The 24,602-nt window shown below is 51.8% G+C and overlaps 1 protein-coding gene across 1 annotated transcript; it reads left to right on the forward strand.

The window, feature by feature from the left end:
* Window positions 1–3,175: 3,175 nt before the first annotated feature.
* On the forward strand, window positions 3,176–22,920 carry CAPN11 (calpain 11). The gene is made up of 22 exons (XM_055330769.1): window positions 3,176–3,208; window positions 9,442–9,692; window positions 10,068–10,137; window positions 12,163–12,281; window positions 13,204–13,337; window positions 13,524–13,692; window positions 14,535–14,618; window positions 14,712–14,797; window positions 15,024–15,098; window positions 15,252–15,412; window positions 15,554–15,732; window positions 17,045–17,056; window positions 17,323–17,534; window positions 17,736–17,775; window positions 17,874–17,942; window positions 18,025–18,082; window positions 18,221–18,285; window positions 18,551–18,619; window positions 19,046–19,124; window positions 19,216–19,332; window positions 19,960–20,018; window positions 21,064–22,920. Exons 1-22 carry the CDS (start codon window positions 3,193–3,195, stop codon window positions 21,187–21,189), a joined length of 2,250 nt encoding a protein of 749 aa, XP_055186744.1. The 5' UTR covers window positions 3,176–3,192; the 3' UTR covers window positions 21,190–22,920.
* Window positions 22,921–24,602: the final 1,682 nt, after the last annotated feature.

Genomic DNA, 24,602 nt, shown 5'->3' on the forward strand with positions numbered 1-24,602 from the left:
AAGGTCTTGAACCAAGCACCCTGGTTCATGAAGGCCCCTCAGCACCCCCAAAGCCTGTTTTCTGTATGAGTGGGCAGACACAGCACCACTTTGCCTGGCAAGCCACATTGTCTGCACAGCATGGCCTGGACAGGCCTCAGCCTAGACCCCTGAATTCCTCACCTGCCTGGCATGCCTCCACCTCTCTTGGGGCAAGGTCTCCCCTAATCCCACCTCATAGGGTCTTCTCCCCTAACCTCCTCATGAAGCACAAAGTCAGGTTCAAGTGTTTCCAGTTGTGAAACTCCAGATAATGCCCAAACAGCAGACAGAACACAGGTGCTGGGACGAGCACAGCCCCAAGGAGGGAGACCGGAATAGAGGAGGGCACCCACACCCACCCAGACCCTGCCCCGGTGCCTCCTCACAGGCGGAACCCAGGTCAGAAAGAGGGAATTACAATCTGCTCATCTGACGAACATTTCCTGAACCAGGATTGGGTGTCCAGCTCCATGCAGAGTGCTGGAAAGGATTGCAAGGTGTCACGGTGGAATCCCAGAAGGAGGAGGGAGGCCACAGGGAGACCCAGAGTCCATTTCTCTTCCTCCCTTTACAGCCAACAGAAGATCATGGACAAGAACTGAGGATTTAGGTTCAAATCCCAGCTCAGCCACATACCAGCTGGGTGATGTTGGGCCAGCTGTATCAGCTGTATCACACCTCTCTTTTTTTTTTTTTTTTTTTTTATTCCTGAGAGACATAGAAAGAGAGGCAGAGACACAGGCAGAGGGAGAAGCAGGCTCCATGCAGGGAGCCCAACGTGGGACTCAATCCCAGGACTCCAGGATCGCACTCTGGGCCGAAGGCGACGCTAAACCGCTGAGCCACCGGGGCTGCCCTGTATCACACCTCTTGAACAGGAAACCTGTTGTCCTTATACACAAAACAGTCTGACACCAAATGAGGGAAAGGAGGCTTTCTCCACACCAACCATTTCTCCGGTTCTCCAGGCACCACCTGGGTGAGCTTCGATTCCATTCAGTTCTGACGCTGTTTACCTAAAGTTAGCATCAGAACCCCCAGGGGCACCATCCCACAAACTGCCCCCACTTCAGACGCCAGTCACAAGTCCCACGTTGTCACCTGTGCTCCTGACCAACCAGCTCTCAGTCAGGGATCCCATGAGCCCCTCCATCAGGTTTTACGATTTGCTACAACTCAGAGAACTCAGGGAAACGTTTACTTACATTCATCTGTTTCTTGCAAAAGGATGCGCTAAAGGATACTGGTGAATAGCCGGATGAGGAAGGACATAGGGTGAAATCAGGAAGGTCCCAAGCATACAAGCTTCTGTCCCTGTGGAGTTGGGGTGCACCACCCTCCTAGCCCATAAACGGGTTCACCAACCCAGAAACTCTCTAAACCCCCCATTGGGCAGCCCGGGTGGCTCAGCGGTTTAGCGCGCCTTCAGCCCAGGGCCTGATCCTGGAGTCCCGGGATGGAGTCCTGCACCGGGCTCCCTGCACGGAGCCTGCTTCTCCCTCTGCCTGTGTCTCTGCCTCTCTTTCTGTCTCTCTCTCTCTCTCTCTCTCTCTCTCTCTGTCCCTCATGAATAAATAAATAAAATATTTTAAAAAATAAATAATAAAAAAATAACACCCCCCCCCATTTAGGAGTGTTTAAGGAGACCCCACCCACCCACCCAGGAGTATGATTGATTATTAACTCAATCTCCAGCCCCTGTTCTCTCCTTGGGTTAAAAGTTCTAGACTTTTAGTCATGGCTTGGTCTTCCTGGCCACCAGCCCCCATCCTGAGGCTATCCAGAAGTCCTCCAGGAATGGCCTCATTAGAACAAAAGATGCCATTATCACTCAAAAAATTCCAAGGAGCCAGGAGAAGAAACCAACTATATATTTCTTGTCACCTCTGGCCCTCATCTTTCTCCTCTATTACATGAGGATAATGATACCGTGTCCTTGAGCTGTTTTAAGACTTAAACAAGTGTAAAGTCCTTAGCCCAGTGTTTGGCACATAATAAGAACTTAATTAACTATAATTAATGTTCTTATAGATGAGGAAGTTGAGACCCAGAAAAGGGGTTGGGGAGGACTTGTCCAAAGTTGGCTTGGAACAAGACTCTGATTCCACTCAGTGGCCTGAGCAGCTGTTCTGTGGCTAACACTCCAGCAGGCTGGGCAGAGGGACACCCCAATGACCCCAACGGTCCTCATCCTCGATGGCCATACACAACACTATAGGGTGAGTTTCTCAGGTCAAAGAGTTCACGCTTGCCCCTGGATAGACATGACAGCCAGGCCAGTGGCCTAAGCATGCCAAGCAGAATGTTGAGTTGTGTCCCCTTGAGAGAGATGTTGAAATCCTAATCCCCAGGACTTTAGCATGTGACCTTATTTGGAAATACAGTCACTGCAGGAGTAAATAGTTAGATGAAGTCATGCTGGAATTGGGTGAGTCCCTAATCCAATACAACTGGCGTCTGTATGAGAAGAGTTGAGACACAGAGAACGCCATGGGAAGGCACAGAGACATACAGGAGGAGTGCCATGTCGGTGGGAAGGGGCCTCTTGGAAATGAGGGGGCTTTCAAGATAAAAAGGTCAAGTTGGGGTGTCAGGGAAAACCCCTTCCTGGAAGCTGTGGGCTGAAGGGGAGAGACTCAGACTCATCCTGATTGGACAGTACAATGAGAACAGCCAAGTCTGGTAGAGGTGCCCTTGGGTAGGGCTGCTGGAACTCCTGCCCCCTGCACGGAGATGGCCCTTGGGCTGGTGGGTGGGGACCAGGAAGATCAAAAGCGACCAGGTTACTGACTGTGCCAGCGTGTGTGGGAAGTAGGAAAGAGGACAGAAGAGGAAGGCAGGTATTAAAATGTGCCACTGACGCCTGGGTGGCTCAGCGGTTTAGTGCCTGCCTTTGGCCCAGGGCATGATCCTGGGGTCCCAGGATCAAGTCCCACATCAGGCTCCCTGAATGGAGCCTGCTCCTCCCTCTGCCTATGTCTCTCTCTCTCTCTCTCTCTCTCTCTTTCTCTCTGTGTCTCTCATAAATAAATAAATAAAATCTTTTAAAAAAAAATCGTGCCACTGCCTTAGGACTCCTGCTGTAATTGGAGAGTTCTGGGTGGGGGTGGGGGTTCTCCTCCCCCTCCCTGCCAGAACCTTCAACTGTCAAGCACCACGCTAGCCACCAACATGCTGTACTCCCCAGGTAGGCGAAGATGGGCCTTATACTACTGTACCTCTGCAGACCAGGGCCTCCCCTCAGGGAAGGGGCTGTGCCCCCTGGAGGGTGACTCCTCCATCAGACTGGATGCCCCCTAGGAGCAGATGGGCCTCTTCCTCAGATGGTCCACTGATGGCCAGACTCACAGGAGCCCTTCCCCCTATCTCCACTGAGACGTTGGAGTCGGGGAGAGGAGAGGGACCAGTCACCCCACTATCACAGCTGCCTGGGAGAAAGGCTTGTGTGAAGCCAGAGCGGCCACTAGAGAAATAAAACTCAGGGAACAGAGGGAATCTTTCTCCAGCCCAGAAAAGCCAGCCTGTTGGTCCAAAGAGACCAGACCCTAAGAGGGCCACAGGAATGGGACTCTGTATGCAGGCCTGGGACCTGACCTCCAGGCCTGAGAGAGACAGCACTGGGAGACGGGTGTTCTGTGGAGTGGGAGCTAAGTGGAGGGGAGCAGCCAGTCCCAGCCAGCAGAAGGCCTCAGCCCTGCACCTCTCACCCAGCCTAGGAGGGCAGCTGGCTTCAGCTCTAAGGGGTACCCCCGATCCTGGTTTCTTGGGCCCTCACCATCTGCCTGGGCCCTGGAAGTGTAGGCCTAGGCCTAAGAGAGCACTAAACCCAGTCCTGGCTCTTCAGAAGTTCCCTGAGAAGTCCAGGCAACGTCATTGTCTCCTGCCAGCCTTGGAAACTCAGCTGTCCACAAATCTATAGGCCTCCATCTGGGGGGGGGGGGGGCTGCAGCCCCCACCCTCAGGGATGACTCCCCATCTGTAGAGGAGACCAGATACACACCTGGGCCAGAGAGCTTCCTAGCCCTTCATGCCTCATTTTACTGTGTTGTCTGGCTACCTGCCTGTCCTTGCCACAGCCAGCCTTGTCTGTCTCAGCTTGCCCTTGCCTCTAGCCCACCTGACAGGCTCGGGTCTGTCACCTGCTCTGGAGATTCTTTTGGTGATGGCTGTGGTGGAGTGTGTGTGTGTGTGTGTGTGTGTGTGTGCACGCGTGTGTGTGAAGTCCCCCTGCCAACCAGCTGAGTAATTTGCTCAGACTTCGCAGGCTGGATGTGCAAGATGTCAGGCAGGGTTTGGAGGCAGGACAGTGAGAAGTGACTCCTCAGGCTGGGTGGTGGCCAGGGGACGGTGGGCTGCAAGAGGGCTAAGGACATTTAACCTTCACAGCCTCGGTCTGCCCTCTGATGTTCTGCAGCTTTCTTGGACACAGCCCCCTCCTGTGGTCCTTCCAGACCCCCAGGGGAGGCCGGCGGAGTCATTCCCAGAGGCAGCCAAGTCAGAGGCCTCCCTAAGGTGACCCTGTGGTGGGAGGGCATAGAGCGATTGGCCTCACTTTGTGGGTGCTCCTGGGCCCCTCACTTACTGTAGGTATCTCTCAACTTGGACACTTGACATTCGGGGTGGATGGACTGTTTGTCATGGGGCTATCTCGAGCACCCTAGGATGTTTAGCAGCATCGCTGGCCTCTACCCACTGGATGCCAGCAGCCCCCCCATGTTCCCCAGTTACAACAACCCAAAATGTCTCTAGACACTGCCCATTGTTCCCTGGAGACGTGATCTCCCACATTGAGGATCTCTAACACTAGCACCTCTGGGTGGGCCCTGGGGCAGGCCTAGGTCACATGGGACAGGCATTCCTGCCCTGCTGGTGACACAGAGTAAGGACCAAGTGGTGAAACAAGACCAGTTCTGATCCTCACCCCTCCTCAGAGATGTTCTGCGGCCTGCCTCTCTGGACCCTCCTCACCGGAAGGGGGCTCCAAGGTTTGCCCCCACAGGCCTCCCTCCAAGTCTTTCCCCTGCCCTTTGAGCAAAGAGATAACCCACTTATTCCCCTGCTGCCCAGACACACCCCTTTATTCATTTTCTCCTGACCTGAGGGAGTGGGAAGGAGCTCCTCTATCATCTCCAAGAGAAAGCCAGGGAGCTTGGGTGGGAAGAGAGAGGGTGGGGGGAGAGGGAGAGGAAGGGAAAGAATCCCCAGATTCCAGCGGCACACACCATCCTCCCTGCCCCCAACCCTGACTATTCCAGAACCAGGAACTCCTGGGTGCACCCTATCCTCCTGAGAGTGGAGTGAGCTCAGAGGAGGGAAAAGGAGGCAGTCACCCCCCCTACACCCTCACAAGAACCTCCCAATTATCCCACCCAGTCTGGGTGGCCTCCTTCCCTGGGCCCTTCCCCCTGCCTCTGTGGCCCATGAAGCTAAACCCGAAGAGGGAGGGTCTGGGGAGGGTCTTGTCAGGGCTCCCTGCAGACAGTGTTCACCTCTGAATAAATGCTCCACAAAGGTGGCTGAGATGAGTTACAGTTTGCTCTAAGGAGCTCAGACCCAGCTAGGCACACAGATGATCCCAACATGTTGCTGCATCCTTATGATCACTGGGTCCCAAGAAGAGGACTGCTACGTGATTCTAGTAGGAACTCCATACATAACTAGTTACCAGGCCAGGTAGGAGGGGAAAAGATAACCAAGATTTCCTGAGCACCGACTGGATGCCAATTCATGTATGTTGCATCACTTAATCTGGAAAAGGGGGAGATAGCAGCCTCTTTATACAGATGAGGAAGCCAAGGCTCAGCGACATAAAGCCACCTGCCCATGGTTAGACAGCTACCCACCCTGGTTCGGTGCTGCAGCCCAGGGCACCAGCTCTGCTAAGGAGGAATCCCCTGCCTTCCTGACCTCTCTTCCAACACCTTCTCCATCCTTAACAAAGACCACCTGGAGGCTGTAGCAAAACGGAGGAAGGGCTGGACCATTCATCTTTTCCAGCACGGCCTCTCCCCTGCACTGTGGGTTCCTCCTAGCAAAGCAGGAAGTGATGGGTAGGAGCCCGGACCGGCCAGCCCAGGTGTGACCCTGCCTGACTCTGCTGCCCACCAGGTGTGCAGCCTTGAAGCCCAACCTCTCTGGGCCTTGGTTCTTCCCTCTGTAGCCGGGAGACGTAACAATAATAAACCTAGTCGATAGTGTTGTTGCTGTAAGGATTCCCTGAGTTAATGCATGTAATACACTTAGAGCCAGGCACGTACTGAGTCCTCAAACACTGTTAACTAGTATTTTTATAACTGCTCTGTAAGTGCGAGTCCCTTTTACCACTGGGAGAGATTCCTTATGTCTTCTCATCACAAACCATAGGCTCCGTGGAAGAAGCAAAAGGACAGGATCCCAAGTCTATCCAGCAAACTCACCCTAATCCTTAAGGCCCATGAACTTCTCTCAGCAGGGGCCAGGAGGCTTTAAGTCCCAGAAACCCTAAGGGGACACCAGAGAAGCCTTTATGCGGTGGCCCCAAGGCCTTTGCTTGTGGCCTGCACCAACGCTTGGGCGTCCCTGGGTTGAGGCAAGCTCTTTCTGGTCCCCAGCCCAGTCATGGCCTATGGACAGTGCTGGGTTGGAATCCGCACATCCCACCATTTACCAGACACCTGCTCTAGAGTGGGCCCTCCAGGGAGACTCTCCCGAGTGGAATGGAGGGCCCCAGAGATGAGCCACATGCCCAACCATCCCTTCATGGGGAGAAACTAAGATGCATGACCCTTTTCCCTTCTAGGAGCACTGGGGAAAATCATTCAAAACATCTATTATGCACCTACTATGTGCTCAATGCAGCAGAAAACAAAACCCCTGCCTTCACTAGGTTTCATTCTGGTAAGGGAGACAATAAGTAAAACATATATAGTCCATCGGGGCCCAGAGTGGGACAGGGAGTTGAGGGGCAGGGCAGGAGAGAAAAAAACATAGATTTGCAAACATAGATGAGGAATCACTACAGTGCAATGCAAGGCATCCCACCCAACCCTTCATTCATTTATCCATCCACTGAAAGCATTTCTGAGCCCCTGCTGGGGCCAGATACCATTTGAGACAGGGAACCCAGAGGTGGACAGAGGATCCCCCATCTCCACCTTTGGGAGCTCACAGACAAGCCAACTCAGACCCAGCAGGCAGTAATGGGTGTCCTAACAAAAGAAAGTGCTGGACATGAAGGTGGCCTCAAACTGCATGGACACATTAGGGAAGGGCTTCACCAAGGAGGTGGCATTGAGCAAGGCCTGCAAGGCTGAGCAGGACTTGCCCAGTGAACAAGGTAGGTACGTGAGAGCAGGAGTGATTCCAGATAGAGGCACAGAGGCAGGAGCAGTCTGGGGCAGCTGAGAAAGCTGCCTGTGCTCAAAGGCGCTGGGCCTCTTGGTGGTAGCCTAGTTTGGGTTTGTCAGGCTAATAAGGGGAGATCACAGGAGCGTTACTGGATCTAGGGAAGTCCCAAGGGGACACTGGTGTGAGACCAAAGAGTGGGTTCCTTTGGTTGGGGTAGTGGGAGGAGTCAAGGGGCATCAGAGAAGTTTAACCACAAATGGCCCATGATCCCCTTTAGTTGATGAAGATGGGAAGATGGCCCTAGTTGCACAGGACTTCCTGCTGAGAAGAGGCACCTTCCTCAGAAGGGAGTGTCAGGGAAAGGTCACAGGCCTTGTCTGAGGCTGCAGTCAGACTGTCCCATGCCCAATCCTCACTCTGTAACCTTGGGCATGCTCCTTGACCTCCAAGTCCCTGCTTCCTCTTCCAGTAATTGAGGATATTGCTGAGATCTTTCTGGAGGTTGGTGTGCCTGGCACAGAGCAGACACTCAACAAGACTCTTAGCTTTGCTATTGTAAATCTCCTGGTCTGTCAACTGGAGGTATGACGATTTCCTGGGCCACCCACCCTGCTCTTGCCTCGGCTCAACTTAGCCCTCTGTGGGCTCAATCTGGTTCCCCCTTCTAGGCAGCCTAGAACTCTCCTGCCCCTCCCTGTAGCTGCCCCTTCTTTTCCTCACTCTGGATTCCTCCCACACCACAGCACCAACTGGGCTCTGTTTAACTCAGACCACATCCTTCTACTACTCTCTGTCTCTATATAGACTGGCCTATTTGGGGCATTTTATATAAATGGAATCATGCAATATGTGGTCCTTTGTGACTGCCTTCTGTCACCCAGCATCATGTTTCTGAGGTTCATCCGTATTGTAGGGTAGATCAGTACTGTTTCTTTCTTTCTTTCTTTCTTTCTTTCTTTCTTTCTTTCTTTCTTTCTTTCTTTCTTTTAAGATTTCATCTATTTAAATCTTAAGAGGTATGGGACACCTGGGTGGCCAGCGGCTGAGCCTTCAGCTCAGGGCATGATCCCAGGTCCGGGTATCAAGTCCCACATCGGGTTCCCTGTGAGGAGCCTGTTTCTCCCCCTGCCTGTGTCTCTGCCTCTCTCTGTGTGTCTCTCATGAAAAAATAAATAAAATCTATTAAAAAAAAAAAAAGATCTTAAGAGGTAGAGACATAGGCAGAGGGAGAAGAGGGCACAGGACTTGATCCAGGGACTCTGGGATCATGACCTGGGCCAAAGGCAGACACTCAACCACTGAACCACCCAGATGTCTCTCTCTCTCTCTCTCTCTCTCTCTCTCTCTCTCTCTCTCTCTCTCTCTTTTGAGAGAGAGAAAGCATGAGCAAGCAGGGAGAGCAGCAGAGGGAAAAGGAGAGAGAATCTCAAGCAGCCTCCACGTTTGGCACAGAGCCTGATGTGAGGCTCAATCCCACAACCCTGAGATCACGAGCTGAGCTAAAATTAAGAGTCAGACATTAAACTGACTAAGCCACCCAGGTGCCCCAGTACCTTATTTCTTTTTGAATATTCTTCTATGAATGGTATTCCACTGTATGTATGTTTCTTGTCGTATTGGTCTATTATTTGCCAGCCAATGGACACTTGGGGTTTCTTCCCACCTTCTGGCTATTGTAAATAATACAGTGAACATTTATGTACAAGTTTTTTTATGTGGACATACGTTTTCCTTTCTCTTGGGTTTATACCTAGACGTGGAACTGCTGGATCATATGGTGACCATTCTATGTTTAACCGTTTGACGGCCAGGCTGTTTTACAAAGTGGCTGCATCCTTTTATACTCCTACCAGCAATGGATGAAGGTTCCAATTTTTCCACATCCCCGATGACACGTGGGTGTGTCAACACTGTGGGTGCAAAGTGGTGGATCATTGTGGCCTTGATTTGCATTTGCCTGGTGACTACTGGTGTTGAGCGTTTTTTTTGTGTGTGTGATTATTGGTCATTTGTAGATCTTCTTCAGAAAAAAAATAATCTATCCTGATCCCTTGTCCATTTTTTTAATTGGGTTGTCTTTTCATTCTTGAGCAGAGGCCTTTTTTGCGGATCAGGGAATGGCGGCTCACATAAGCCACAGCCGACTCAAAGCCAAGGGCTTGGGCCAACACCACAATGCCCAGAACTACAATAACCAGAACTTTGAAGACCTGCAAGCAGCCTGTCTGAGGAAAGGAGAACTGTTCGAGGACTCCTTTTTCCCTGCTGAACCCAGTTCCCTGGGCTTCAAGGATCTGGGCCCCAACTCCAGAAACGTGCAGAACATCTGTTGGCAGCGGCCCGGTGTGGGTACTGGGAGGGGAGGCATGGGCTCACTGGGGGAGCGGGAGGGCTGTTTGTAATGATGCCCTAGTCACTTTGCAATCTCCAATTCCCCCGGCCCCCCATCCTGACCCTCTGCCAGGCTCCACCTCCATCAGGGCTGGGGACAGTTCTGGACATGCTTAAGCAAAAACCTCTCAGATAACTCCTGGGAAGGTCCCTCACTGACCTTTGCTATCACATCCTACAACCAAGCCAGGCCGGTCCGGTGACCTTCCCCTCCCCTGCCATGTTTTCCCCTAGAACCTGGATGTGAGATGGTTTCCCCAGAAATGGTGAGAGGGAGGTCGGGAGGGGGATGTCCTGGGCCCCCTAAGATCTTTATTCCTCCACTGCAGCAAATCACAAGCAGCCCTCACTTCATTGTGAACGGATTCAGTCCAACAGACATCTGCCAAGGCGTCCTTGGTGAGTGGGGAGCTGGAAAACTGGTGTGGGGTGCCTGGGTGGCTCAGTCAGTTAAGCATGGGCCTTGGGCTCAGGTCACGATTCCCTCAGTGGGGAGCCTACTTCTCTTTCTGCCTGCCACTCCCCCTGCTTGTGCGCTCGCACGTGTGCGTGCGCTCTCTCTCTCTCTCTCTCTCTCTCTCTCTCTCTGTCGAATAAATAAATAAATTTAAAAAGAAAAGAAAAGAAAGCTTGTGTGGAGGGAGGGGGTGAATTGAGGAAGAAGGCTGAGGTAGGGGGAGTGCCAAGATATCTTTTAAGGCTGGGGAGCTAGGTTCGGATAATCTCTTCTCTTCCCCTGCCCCTCCCCTTCTGAGGAGAAGGTAGTGAGACTGTCAGGTCTGTTCACCCCATGCCCTACCCCAATGTGATTCCAGCCCATCCTGTGCTATCTGGGTCTGGGTGTAAGCCAGGCGGCATAGTAGCTACCCGTTGCTACACAATAAATTTCCCCCAAGACTCAGTGATTTAAAGCAATGACAAACATCTATCAATCTCCATTCCTGTGGGTGAGTAAATCGTAAGAAGCACATCTGGGTGGGTTTGGCTCAGAGTGTCTCATGACACTGGAGTCAAGATGTGAGGCAGAGCTGTGTTCATCTGAAGGTTTCACAGGAGCTGGAGGATCTGCTTCCAAGATGGCGCACTCACGGGCCAGGAGGCCTCAGTTCCCTGCCACATAGGGTTCCCCGTGGGACCACTTGAGTGTCCAAACAACATGGCTGCCGGTTTCCCGGGAAACCATAGTGCCTTTTACCACCTAGTATCAGGAGAACATACACAGTCACCTCCGCCACATTCCATTTGTTAGAAGCAAGCTCCAAATCTGGCCCAAACCCAAGGGGAGGGAATTAGGCTCCCCCTCCTGAGGGGAGGATTGTCAAAGAGCTTGTGGACATATTTTTAAGCCACTGCAGGTACCAGAACTTCCTCAGTCTGACGTATCAGATAGAGAAGCACTAGGCTCCCCAGCCCACTCTCCCACGGGCTCCTGTGACAGCCCCAAGGGATAGCTTCCTTCCTAAGGAGGGGTTCCTCCAAAGCCTTCATTGTATTTTCAGGAATAGGAGCAGGGTGGGCTTTCTCTGGGGATGATTCTATCATATTTGTGGCAGAGAACAGGGCAGGTTGTGGGCAGGGCAGAAGCCCAGGTGACCTCAGGCCCCATGTCTGCCACTGTGGCTCATGGAGCTGCAGGAGGAGAACTGGCTTCTTCCTATTTAGGTGTCTTTTTCGCAATGGAGGATTGGAGTGTCCTTAACCTTCCTTCTCCACCCTCTGCCATTCCTGAAGGGCCCCCCAGGTGCCAGGAGGTAGCCACAGGAGCTTTCCTAGTGACCTCAGCCACAGCCCAGCCCCGGGATCTCACTCCGGGTACCACCCTGCCCACAGCCCCCCCAGTGAGATCCGAGATACCCAGGAGAGAGATCGAAATGGATGACCTTAGCCTAGGGATACTGTCCCTATGCCCCCATCAATGCCTAGCCCCAGGGACCCAGCTGGGGTACAGACTTGGGGCTTCGGTATTATGTGGGTGACATCAAGGAGAGATGTTTTGATTGCTACACCAGTGTAATCATGGAGTAGAAGTAGAAGGCAGGGGGAGTGGGAGAAGGTAACTGGATTTGTTCAAGGGATGGGTGAAAACTAGCTGTCTCCCCAAAGAAGCAGATCTCAGGGTAAGGAGCAAGACAAAGGCCAAATACCTCCTCCCCAAATCCAAAAACCAAAGCATCGGGCTCTAATTTGTGACTCTCTTACCTAATAGAAAAGGTAAAGAGGATCATCCCCTAGGGGCTGTTCCTTCAGCCCTGTCTCTCCCTACTAGATTCCTTCCAGAACATTTCTTATCGGGAGGGCCAAGGGAGGTGCGTCTCTGTGGGGGAGGGGCCACAGAGCCAGTCCTGCTCCTTTAAGGCTTGGATTCTGGGACCCATACTCACCTAGAGGAGGGAGGGAGAGGCAACCCCCTTCCTATCTTTCCAGGGGACTGCTGGCTGCTGGCTGCCATTGGCTCCCTTACCACATGCCCCAAACTGCTGCACCGTGTGGTACCCAGGGGGCAGAGCTTCAGGAAAAACTATGCTGGCATTTTCCATTTTCAGGTGAAGGATGATTTGCAAGCCCAAGTTATTTGGTGGTGTGTGTGTGTGTGTGTGTGTGTGTGTGTGTGTGTGTGTGTGAGAGAGAGACAGAGACAGAGACAGAGTGACAGAGACAAAGAGGGGAGGGAGGAAGAGGAAGAATTATTTATGCTTTAAAGTTACCTTTTAAAAAAATAAAAATAAAGTTACCTTTTTTCTTTTCTTTTTGAAAAATGACATTTATTAGGGTGGGTTTTTGTGTAATTATCAGAGATATATCTGCTCACTAAAGAAATCATTTGGCTAATTTTTTAATGCCCAAAAAGAAAATCATTTTATCAGTTTGCAGCTCTCCTTCTCCAGCTTCTCTCTTTCTCTCCTTCCTTCTCTTGGTGGAAACGTGTGTGTGTGTGTGTGTGTGTGTGTGTGTGTGTGAGAGAGAGAGAGAGAGAGAAAGAGAGAGAGAGACAGTGACATTGGGAGTCACAGTCACATAATTTTTGTAATCTACTCTTTAAATTTAGCAACATGTGGACAAATTCCCCACATCAAAACATTTCTGAGAATCGAAAGAGTTTGTAAAACCTCAGAAATCCTGAAAGTTCAGCCAAGGTCAAAATGTGGGTGGTGTCTTTCTGGAGGCCCTGGCAGAAACTGGAGATGAAGCAGGGGGAGCGGTTCAGGCTTTTCATTGCCTTTCCCTCGCTATTGAGCCATTCTGGGGAGTGGGCTCTCTGACACTGGCACGTCACTGATCCTGGCCACCAGGAGGTGCTCATGGAACATAGTTCTTATACAAGGAGTGTGTGGGGCTGTGGGGGTGAAAGGGGGTGAGGGGGCAGGAGGTGGGGAGTGTGTACATGTATTCATGCATGTCCTTGGAGGAAGGCGTGGGGCAGACAGTTGCCCTAAGCCCCACTGAGGTCCACCTTGCTGCCCACAGTTTTGGCAGTTTGGGCAGTGGGTGGACGTGGTGGTGGATGACCGGTTGCCCACAAAGAACGGCAAGCTGGTGTTCGTGCATTCAGCTGAGCGCACTGAGTTCTGGAGTGCCCTGCTAGAGAAGGCATATGCCAAGTGAGTGCCCCGAGCCTGGCCTTGCCTCCAAGCCTGTCCTGACAGCTGGCAGCTATGGGGGCAGCTGGAATCAGGGGAAAAAGCAGAGGGAGGTCAGGGCATCCCTTTCTCCCCTTGCCACACCCTCCCATGTCCTAGAGGACACCTCTATCCCGGAGCACAAAAGTGCCCTCTCTGTGCCTGCAGGCTGAATGGGTCCTATGAAGCACTATCGGGGGGCAATACAGTGGAGGGCTTTGAGGACTTCACCGGAGGTGTAACCTATACCATCCAACTCCAGAAGCCCCCTCGGAACCTGTTGAGGATGCTTAGGAAGGCCGTAGAGCGATCCTCCCTCATGGGCTGCTCCATCGAAGTAAGTTATATTTGTTCCTGTCCCAGGGCCTTTGTACCTGCTGTTGCTTTCTCCTAGAAGGTTCTTTGCAGATCCCTGCATGACTAGCTCCTTCTCATTCCATCTCAATTCAAATGCCCCTTCCTCAGGCTTCTCTTCACTGCCTCCCAATCTAAACCAGCTGCTCTTAACATCATTTGCTCTCTACTTTGTTTTTATTTTCCCCTCAACATTTACCATGATCTGAAATGGTCTTATTTATCAACGTCGTTATTCACAGCCCGTTTTCCCCTGTTTCACAGTTTGAGGGTGGTGACTTGACTCATCCACTGCTGGAAACCCCGGGACTTAGGGTGCTGCTTAGCATGCAATAGACGCCCAGCAAATATTTATTTGAATAAATAAATAAACCCAGAGTGCAACTGTATGACCGTGCAATTCGTTCTTGGGCTTCTATCCCAGAGAAATGAAGACTTATGTCCACACAAAAGCCGGCACACAAGTGTTCACAGCGGCCTTATTCATCGTAGTCAGAAACTGGGAGCAATCTAGGTGTCCTGTCTCTTTTTTTTTTTTTTTAAGATTTTATTTATTTATTCATGAGAGACACAGAGAGAGGCAGAGACACAGGCAGAGGGAGAAGCAGGCTCCATGCAAGGAGCCTGATGGGGGACTCGATCCCGGGTCTCCAGGGTCAGGCCCTGGACTGAAGGTGGCCCTAAACCACTGAGCCAGCCGGGTGCCCCTCCCAGGATTATTTCTTACAACTGCATGGTAATCTGCAATTATTTGCAAATACCAGTAAAAACACTGAACCCAGGCCTACTCACATCTGAATTTGTTTCCTCCTCTCTGTTCTGTAGATCGTCAGCGAGAGTGAGTTGGAGACCATGACTCAAAAGATGCTGGTAAGAGGGCATGCTTACTCCGTGACCGACCTCCAGGAGGTGAGTCTGCCAACCGTGCTCACACCTGAGCCACCGGAGGAGGAAGAGAATCCCTCCTGCCCCCCTGACCTGTTGCTGCACCCCTCCCACCAGGTCTGGTACCAGGGCAGGACAGAAACACTGATTCGGGTCCGGAACCCCTGGGGCCGGATCGAGTGGAATGGAGCCTGGAGTGACAAGTGAGTGGCCCTGACCAGCACTCCCAGGTGAGGGGCAGAGTACCCAACAGGCCTAGCTAGGCTGGCAGGTGGACCAGGGCCAGCCCCTCCCCCACTATGTTCCCTATCTAACTCAGGCCCACTCCCCCAGAGGTAGCCAATCAGGGATGAGGGAATCCCATGGGTGGGGGGGTTCCAAAATGCCTCCTGAGCCAGCCCCTCCCTCCACTGCCTGTCTCTGCTCCAGCGCCTCCGAATGGGACAAGGTGGCCCTGGACACCCGGAGGCAGCTACTGAACAGGAAGGAGGATGGGGAGTTCTGGTCAGTACAGGGTGGGCTTCCTTCTGCATCCATGCCCTGTCCCTTCATGTCCTCTGCCACCCTGCCACCTGTGCCTTCAATGGGGAGGCCGGGGGGGGGTAGCTTAGGGGCTTGGGGATGCTGCAGGCTCGAGCCTTCACCCCCTCCACACAGGATGTCCTACCAAGACTTCCTGGGCAACTTCACCCTCCTGGAGATCTGCAACCTGACGCCGGATGCACTCTCTGGAGACTACAAGAGCTACTGGCACACCACCTTCTATGAGGGCAGCTGGAGGCGGGGCAGCACAGCGGGGGGCTGCAGGAACCATCTTGGTGGGTGAGGGGATTGGGGGCCCACCGGGGGCTCAGGGACCCAGCAGATCCCACCCGGCCCTGTTGAGGAGACAGGCATGGGGCTGGGAAGCCCACCCAGCCCGGGAAGGGCAGAGCCATGCTGATCGGCTTCTTCCATAGACACATTCTGGAGCAACCCCCAGTTTAGGATCTCTCTCCCTGAGGAGGACGACTACGACGACGACCCAGAGGACGATGAAGTCATCTGCACCTGCCTGGTGGCCCTAATGCAGAAGAACTGGCGACGGGCACGGCCCCACGGAGCTCAGCTGCAGACAATTGGCTTTGTCATCTATAGGGTGGGTGCTCCAGCAGGAACCCCACCCCCATGGGTCTTGATCCCTCTCCTGGCCTCACCCCTTCCAACACCCTTCCAAAGGCCTCGCGAATAGTAACGCACCTTGCACCTTCCGTGAAGAGAAAGGACATGAGTGCAAAGGAGGTGAGGTACTTGCCCAACTTCACACACCCTAGGCTGCGTCCTGATTCCCAGGCCCTTTGAGACTTCCCACACCATCCCCCAGATAACCCACAGAGAGCACTAACTCCAGCAGCCAGGGGAAATCCCTGGGGGCACTTCCAAAATTGTGTTTTGCAAAATGCTACAAATGACCATTTGTTCAAATAGTCGTGGAGCACCGACTGCGTGCCAGGCCCCAGTCCCGTCTCCACTGGTTCGGTACCAGACAAAAAGAGACGCAAGCATTACCCTCCTCCTAGGCTGTGAGCCCACCAGGCTAACAGACTCCAGATGTGCCTCAGATATTTCCAAGGTTAGATGTGGGCCTTCGGGAGAGATCACACGCCCTACTCCCCCCCCCCCCCCCCAGCTTTGCCAGCACATCGGCATGTGAAAGGTTCTGGTCATCCCTACAGGAGAACAGCCTAGTTATCTTGGTTTAACATACCTTTTTACAGAAGTATTTGTGTTCAACGCTCAATTTCGGTAATCACCTATTGTCTTCCTGCAAGCTATGAGTGTTCCATGGAAAATGGTCACATTCCGGAAAATGCTTTCCTAGATTTTTGTCCCATTCACTTCTTTAGCATGTGAAGTTGGGCACGTTACCTCACCTCTTGAGATTGGGTTTCTTGTCCTTCACCTGCAGTGGTAAAAGTCTCCCTGCTGCCGCCACCGGCCAAACTTTGCACAAACTGCATTTGGCAACTCCCCCTGCTGCCGCCCCCTCCCCCCGCCCCCCGCAGCTTTGGGATTATTTTTTAAAGATTTTATTCATTTATTCATGAGACACACAGAGAGAGGCAGAGACACAGGCAGAGGGAGAAGCAGGCTCCCTGTGGGGAGTCCGACGCAGGACTCGATCCTGGGACCCCAGAATCAGGACCTGAGCTGAAGGCAGATGCTCCAACCACTGAGCCCCCCAGGCGTCTCCCAAACTTCAGGACTATTGATTTTAATGCTAGAACTTTTAGCTATCAGAGCCCTTGCCCCACCCCACCCCCACCAGTGTCCCAGTGCCCTTAACATCCCCCAACTCTCTCTCTCTCTCTCTCTCTCTCTCTCTCTCTCTCTCTCTCTCTACCGGCAGAACAGGTTTGAGCCCCTTCACCATCCTGGGGCTCTGACCTCCCTGTCTTTTCTCTTCCTAGGTCCCAAAGGAGGTACAGAAGACGTGGGGCTTGATTCCGGGCACGTACCACCCCACCTCTGGCTGCATGTGGACGGGCAAAGGGTGGAATTCAGCTAGGGCTCTCAGGGCCACTGGGGGCCACTGGGTTAGGATTCCAGTGCCCTGGGGCCCTGGGTGGGAGTTGGGGCAGATCATACTGGAGTTACCTGCCTGTGGGCCTTGCCCAGCCAGGCTTCCCCTTGGAGGTCCCTGTCTCTTTACCAGCCAGCCCTGTACCCACCTCCAAGGGGCATATAGTTTCAGAACGTCCAGGATATTCACTTCAAGAAGGACTTCTTCCTCAAGTATCAGGACCATGGCTTCTCAGAGATCTTCACTAACTCACGGGAAGTGAGCAGCCATCTCCAGCTGCCTCCGGGGGAATACGTCATCATTCCCTCCACCTTTGAGCCGCACAAGGATGCTGACTTCCTGCTTCGGGTCTTCACAGAGAAGCACAGCGAGTCCTGGTGAGGAGCCCTGCTTCGCTGCTCCAAGGCCACCCGCCCAAGAGCTGGAGCAGTCATCTGGTCCCCCCAATTCTGCCCCTGTTTTAAGTTAGGGAACCTGAGGCTTCAGATACATGACACAATCTCCTCACAACCACCCCTCTAAAATCTATCTCCCTGATCCTGGATAACCCCCAAGACTTCCTTCATTTTTTTGCTCAGGGAACTGGACGAAGCCAACTATGCTGAGCTACTCCAAGAGGTGAGGGGACGCTGTGGGGTCAAGGAATCAGAGGAAGCATCTGGGGAGTGTGAAGGAACTTTCCAGACTGGGACCCTTTCCCACTGCTTTCCCTCCAGGAGCACTTCTCTGAGAATGAGGTAGATCAGGACTTCATACATTTGTTTGAGATCGTGGCAGGAGGAGAGGTGAGAGGCTGAGGGCAGGGTGCCCAAAGGAGGTGGACAGGGTGAACGTGCGGGAGCAGGGGTTTACGTTCCCCCTTCCTAGGGCAAGGAGATAGGCATGTATGAGTTACAGAAGCTGCTCAACAAAGTGGTCACCAAACGTGAGTCTTCCAATCCCCCCCCCAACTGTGCCTCGAAACCTTTCCCCTACTGCTTGTGCCTCACCTTGACCACTCCCCGTGTGCCCTACAAGCCTCTGCTCACTCCTTCTCTCTTCCTGCCCCTTCCTTCCCTCACAGTCAGAAACTTCAGAACCCAGGGCTTCGGCCTAGACGTGTGCCGCTGTATGGTCAACCTCATGGATGTATCTTCTTGTCCAGCAGTCTCCCCCCACCCCCATTCCCAAGCCTGCCCCCCAGGTGGCCACCTCTCTCTAGCCAGCCATGCCCTCCTTCCTACTGGGAGGGGATTAGGCTCTGAGGTAGCAAAAGATCCCAGTTCTGGCTATCACCCTAGTGACTACACAGGAACCTCTGGTCTCACAGCCCCCACTTGGTGAGCCCCTCTGCTTCCTTGACCCCAAGAGGCTCTCTTCACTCTCTCCTCTGGCATCCTTGACCACCCTCCAGAAAGATGGCTCTGGCAAGCTGGGGCTTCCTGAGTTCCAGATCCTGTGGAAAAAAATCAAGAAATGGACGGTAAAAAACATTGAAAGGGCAGTTTATGGCAGGGAAAAGAGAGATCCTCAAGAATGATGGGGATTAGTAATAGTAAGGGTGATGCTAGAGCCCCAGACTAGACACGCACCACACACACAAGACAGGGCAGGATCTGTTGAAGTGGTGGCACATTGGTTAGTCAAAAGAGTTAGAAACCGGTATAGTCCAGGCATCAGCCAGTGTAAAGGGTTCACGCAGGAGGCCCCAGCTGGGAGTGGGTCTTTGAGACCACTGACTCAGTTTCCAACCCTCTCCCTTGCCAGAGGCCCCCTCCAGTCATTAGATACAGGACTACTAGGCAACCTGGGTTCATGGGTGGGCCTTGTAGGTTAACTATAGTAGAGCACTGCATTATTTCAACGACCACACTACGCACACAGCCCTACCACACCTGTCTCCCTTCAGGACATCTTCCGAGAGTGTGACGAGGACCACTCGGGCAGCTTGAACTCCTATGAGATGCGCTTGGCCATTGAGAAAGCAGGTTAGCAGGGGGGTCAAGAGAGGGTTTGAGGGCGGGGGGGAAGCAGTGGTCAGAGGGCCAGATTCCCCCTCCACTCTCCTCTCTCTCCCAGGCATCAAGCTGAGTAACAAGGTGACACAGGTGCTGGTGGCCAGGTATTCGAATGAGGACATGATCGTGGATTTTGACAGCTTCATCAGCTGTTTCCTGAGGCTGAAGGCCATGTTCAGTGAGTCATTCATCTGCTCACTCCCCACCCTGGGCTAGAGACCTGCACATGAGGAGCCCTGCTCCCTAACCACCCCCTCTTAAGAGCACAGATGATCTGGGTTCAAATCCCAGCTCCACTTGTTGGCTCTGGGCCTTGAGCAAGTCATTTATTTTTCTTTTAAGATTTTATTTATTTATTCATGAGAGACACAAAGAGAGGCAGAGACATAGGTAGAGGGAGAAGCAGGCTCCCTGTGGGGAGCCCAATGTGGGACTTGATCTCAGGACCCCAGGATCATGCCCTGAGCCAAAGAGAGACGCTGAACCACTGAGCCACCCAGGCGTCCGTGGGCAAGTCATTTATCTCTCTGTGCCTCTGACCTCTCTTCTCATCTTATAAAATGTGGGCAATAACAGTAGCACCATCATAGGACAGAGGTACACAGGAGTTCACAGCACTCAGTATAGGTCTCATAGCAAGGCCATGAGTTGTTATCATGAATTCCGTCCTGGGCTGAGGGCTAGCTGGGAAGCAGCAAGGGATAGCTTCTTACGTTTTTTCTGACCTCCTACCTCTTTGGGAGTGGGTCTTGCAGACCCCAGACTCAGCTCCCAAACCCCTCCCCTTGCCTTCTCTCCAAAACAGCATACTTTCTATCCATGGACCCCAAGAATACCGGCTATATTCACCTGAATCTGAACCAGGTACACGGAAAGGATCTTCTGGCACCCCCACTCATGGCTGTCCCCGCCCACTGCTCCCCCAGCCATCCTGCCCACCCCCCACTCCCCATCCTTGGATCTCTTCTTCTCCCCACAGTGGCTGCAGACAATCATGTGGGGATAGAGGGGCCACAGAGCCTGGCTCCCACCACCACCACCCTGGGGCTTCTGGCCCAAGAGCGGGAGACTCCTCACTGCTCTTGGCTGAGCAGTCTTTGCCGATAGAATGGGCTCCAGGCAGTGGCACCTGGGCCCCAAGTGACATGCTTACTACAGCCTCAGGCCCTCCATTGCCCTCCCTCCCAGCCCAAAGTGTTTCTCTTTTTCCCCAGCCAGCTTCTGGCAGCTGCATTTCTCCATCTCTCTCTCTCTCTCTGAGTATATTTTACCCAAGATTAAGTATAGCTTCCCCAATGACTGTGGAGGCTCTCCACTTTCCTGCTCACACCTGCCTGCTAACCACCCCTCCCGGCCTGTCTTCTCTGCCTCATTTGGGGGCATTATTATAATAAACAGCCCATGCCACTGGCCAATGTGTCACCATGTTTCTATGCCAAGAAAATCTGGGCGGGGGTGGAAATCACCTCCCCGGTACCAAAGAGGGGTCCCAGTAGCTTTTGGGGCGTCACCCCCTTCCTTCCAGGGAAGAGTGTGTGACTGTCACAAAAACTAGAGGGCGCTGTTGACATTTATCTGCAGTCCCAGGGATGCTAAAGGCAAAACAATCCCTCCCTGGGGACTGCGGAGTATGCTTCCAAGGAGCAGCATCGGAGGAGAGAGCACTGAGCAAAGTTAGGGGCTCACAGTGTCCCAGCCTGCTTTCTCATCCCCTCACCCAAACTGGGATCTCCAAAGGTAGCAGTGCAGGTGTCTCAAGGACCAAGAACCCAACACCCACACCAGTTAGCAGATCCTATAAATGAACTGACCTTCCTAGGTGTGAGGCCAAGAGGTCTGAAGACTGTGGCCACAGGTGAGTTCCTTCCTGCCTGAAACATGTTCTGATTCAAATCATTTTTATTGTTAGAGACTTGCTGCCTGCCAAACTACTGCCCTCACAGAAAGGATCAAAGGACCCATGGTTTGCCAGTTACTGACCTTGGAGTCTCTGCCCCAATGCCCCATCCCAGCCCCCAGCCTCTTGCTGCAGTGAGAAGCGCAAACCACCTACAGTGGCCCCTGAACTGCACATCACCTATCCTTCCAGATCTTTCTTTTCTTTTCTTTCTTTCTTTTCTTTCTTTCTCTTTCTTTCTTTCTTTCTTTCTTTCTTCTTTCTTTCTTTCTTTCTTTCTTTCTTTCTTTCTTCTTTCTTTCTTCCTTTCTTTCTTTCCTTCTTTCTTCTTTCTTTCTTCTTTTTTAAAAAAAGATTTTATGTATTTATTCATGAGACATACACAGAGATCCTGGAGACCCTGCATGAATGGAGCCTGCTTCTCTCTCTGCCTGTGTCTCTGCCTTTCTCTCTCTCTCTCTCTCTCATGAATAAATAAAATCTTTAAAAAAAAAAGAAAGAAGAAGAAAGAAGAAAGAAGAAAGAAAAGAAAGAAAGAAAGAAAGAAAGAAAGAAAGAAAGAAAGAAAGAAAGAAAGAAAAAAGAAAGAAAGAAGAAAGAAAGAAAGAAAGAAAAGAAAAAAGAAACAGGCTCCTCATAGGGAGCCTGATATGGAACTCGATCACAGGACTGGGATCACACCCTGAACTGAAGACAGATGTTCAATTGCTGAGCAGGCATCCATTTACAGATCTTTCTGTGGCTTCCCCTCTGGTCTCACTGGCCTGGACACCCATCCTGTGCATCAAGGTTTTTAGCCTCTTGGTCAGAGACAGTCTCCAAATACCCTTAGCTTAGGGACCTGTCTACTTTAAATGCATCTAGATCCTTCCTGTGCCTATGTGCACTTTTGTCCTCTCCGGATGGCTGGCTTCAAGTGTCCTCCTGCAGCTGTGCTCAGAGGCTTCCTTCCCTTTGCATGATACCCACCCACCCCTCTTAATGCTTAGTTAGGGGCTGGGATTCCAATGTCCCCTGATCCAGTGACTGATTCTCTGCACCAGCCCAGCCCCAGGCCTCCTTTGTGGTCCCACAGACTAAACAGAGTCTGCCACCCTCTCACTCCTCTGCCACTCTCACTGCTTCCCAGAAATCATCTCCACCGGCCACCTCCCTCTTCCTTCCTCTGCCTTCTACAAATCCTGTCTGAGAGGTCACACTCTCTTGAGAAGCCTCTTAAAGACTGCTTCTGCCACCTTTTCTTCCCAAGGTTGCTCTCAAAGGATCAAAGAAAGGCTCCGTGGAATTGGGGGGGCAGGCAGGGCAGGGATCATTTGGAGAGGCTGGAAAACTAGTAGGTCCTTTGAGCTTTTGAGAGGTCCTGGGCAGTCCCACTTGGGACTTGTGTCTTGCACTAGCACAATATGCTACCCCTTTCTGTCTGGGCGGCTTTGGGCAAGTTATTTTACTTCTCTGACAGTCTCCTTTTTCACATTTGTGGACTGGCAATGTTAAACAATAAAAATTTAACTGAGTAATTTAAAAAATCAAATTGGCTTTATGGAACAGTTCATGCATCAGGCCGCACGCCACCTAGCCAAAAGAAAAAAAGGCTCTGGGCAGCTGTAGAAAAAGAAAGGTTTGTGAAGGCAGAGAGGAGGGGGCAGGGGAAGGAATTATTAGCAAAGAAGGTATTGTTTCAGGTGGGTCTCCCTCCTAAGGGGAACAGAAGGAGTCTATGTGTAAATTTCGTAGTGCTGCCCAGGTAATTCCAGGTGGACTGGTTAGAAGTTACATTCCTGGGGGATTGAAACTACAAGTAGGTTAGGTGTTAAGTCTTGGTTTGCTGATGTGGGGCCGAAACATAAGTGATTCCATGTGGGGGCTGTGGTTTTCTTTTTAGCAGTATCTCCCTTTTGATTAGATTCTAAGCTTAACTGAGAGATGTGATCAAAATGTAATGTATTCGGGGTGCCTGAGTGGCTCAGTTGGTCAAGCATCTGTCTTTGGGCTGTCTTCGGGAATCATCCCCAGATCCAGCCCTACGTTGGGCTCCCCATACAGCAGAGTCTGCTTCTCCCTCTGCCCCTCCCCCGCTCATGCGCACGCGCACTCTCTCTCTCTCTCTCTCTCTCTCTCTCTCTCTCTCTCTCTCTCCTCTCTCTAACAGACAAATAAAAATCTTTTTAAAGAATGTAAGACATTCTATGACTATGATTAGACACAGGTTACAATTTCAGGTTCACAATTGTTTTTTTGTTTTTAAGATTTTATTTATTTATAAGAGACACATAGAGAGAGAGAGAGACAGGCAAAGGGAGAAGCAGGCTCCATGCAGGGAGCCCGACACGGGACTCGATCCCAGGTCTCCAGGATCATGCCCTGGGCTAAAGGCAGCACTAAACCGCTAAGCCCCCGGGGCTACCATCACAACTGTTTTTAAGTAATCTCTACACACAATGTGGAGCTTCGAACTCACAACCCAGACATCGAGAGTCGCATGCTAAAAAAAAAAAAAAAAAAGTTGCATGCTCCATCGACTGAATCAGCCAGGTGTCCCAAAGTTCATAATTTTTAAGTCAGTTGTCCTCTTCATTCTTTTTCTGACTTCATTCTTTTTCTAGACTCTGAAGTCTAGTCTTCAGGAGATCACATGCTTGGTGGCTAGCAGCTGCGAAGATGTATTTAAAGCTTTTGAGAGAGTGCAGTGTACCAGGGAGATTATTGTGATTATTATAAACAGGATAATCCCCAATGTCTGGAGTGCACTTCGGAGCCATGGTCTCCAAGACCCAAACCAATCAAAATCAACTAAGTCAAAGAGGGACCCCCGGGTGGCGCAGCGGTTTAGCGCCTGCCTTTGGCCCAGGGCGCCATCCTGGAGACCCGGGATCGAATCCCACGTCGGGCTCCCGGTGCATGGAGCCTGCTTCTTCCTCTGCCTGTGTCTCTGCCTCTCTCTCTCTCTCTCTGTGTGACTATCATAAATAAATAAAAATTAAAAAAAAAAAAACTAAGTCAAAGAAAGACCCCACTGAAGGAGTCACCATTTTGAGCCGACTTGCTCAGTGATCTCATACAATTGAGTGTCAACCTCCCCAAAAGTGTTAATCCAGGTGCAGCAAGTGGTGTTGGCACAGACAGCAGAGACACCGCTTTGCTCCACTAAAAGATAATCAGGGGCTTATTATCAAGGACAACTTTGGCTGGAGAGTTGAAGGAGCTTTGCTGGGCAGCTATTGTCTTACTGACAGGTTCTGTCAATATCTTTAAGAGCTAAGGAGAGGTTTCTGATCATATTTTTTTTCTTTTCTTAAGATTTTATTTATTCATTTAAGAGAGTGAGAAAGAGCATGAGCAGTGGGAGGGGGAGAGGCAGAAGGAGAAAGACTCCGCTGAGCCTGAGCCTGCAGCCCAATGGGAGACTTGGGGGGGTGGTGCTCTATCCCAGGACCCAGAGACCATGACCTGAATCAAAGTCGGAAGCTTAACCCAGGGAGCCACTCAGGCGTCCCCGATCATATTCATACCTACATTTCCTCTTAACGAGGGAAGTATGGCTCTGCCAAAGG

The sequence above is a fragment of the Nyctereutes procyonoides genome, unplaced genomic scaffold (assembly GCF_905146905.1).
Source record: "Nyctereutes procyonoides isolate TBG_1078 unplaced genomic scaffold, NYPRO_anot_genome, whole genome shotgun sequence".
NCBI classification, from domain to species: Eukaryota; Metazoa; Chordata; class Mammalia; order Carnivora; family Canidae; genus Nyctereutes; species Nyctereutes procyonoides.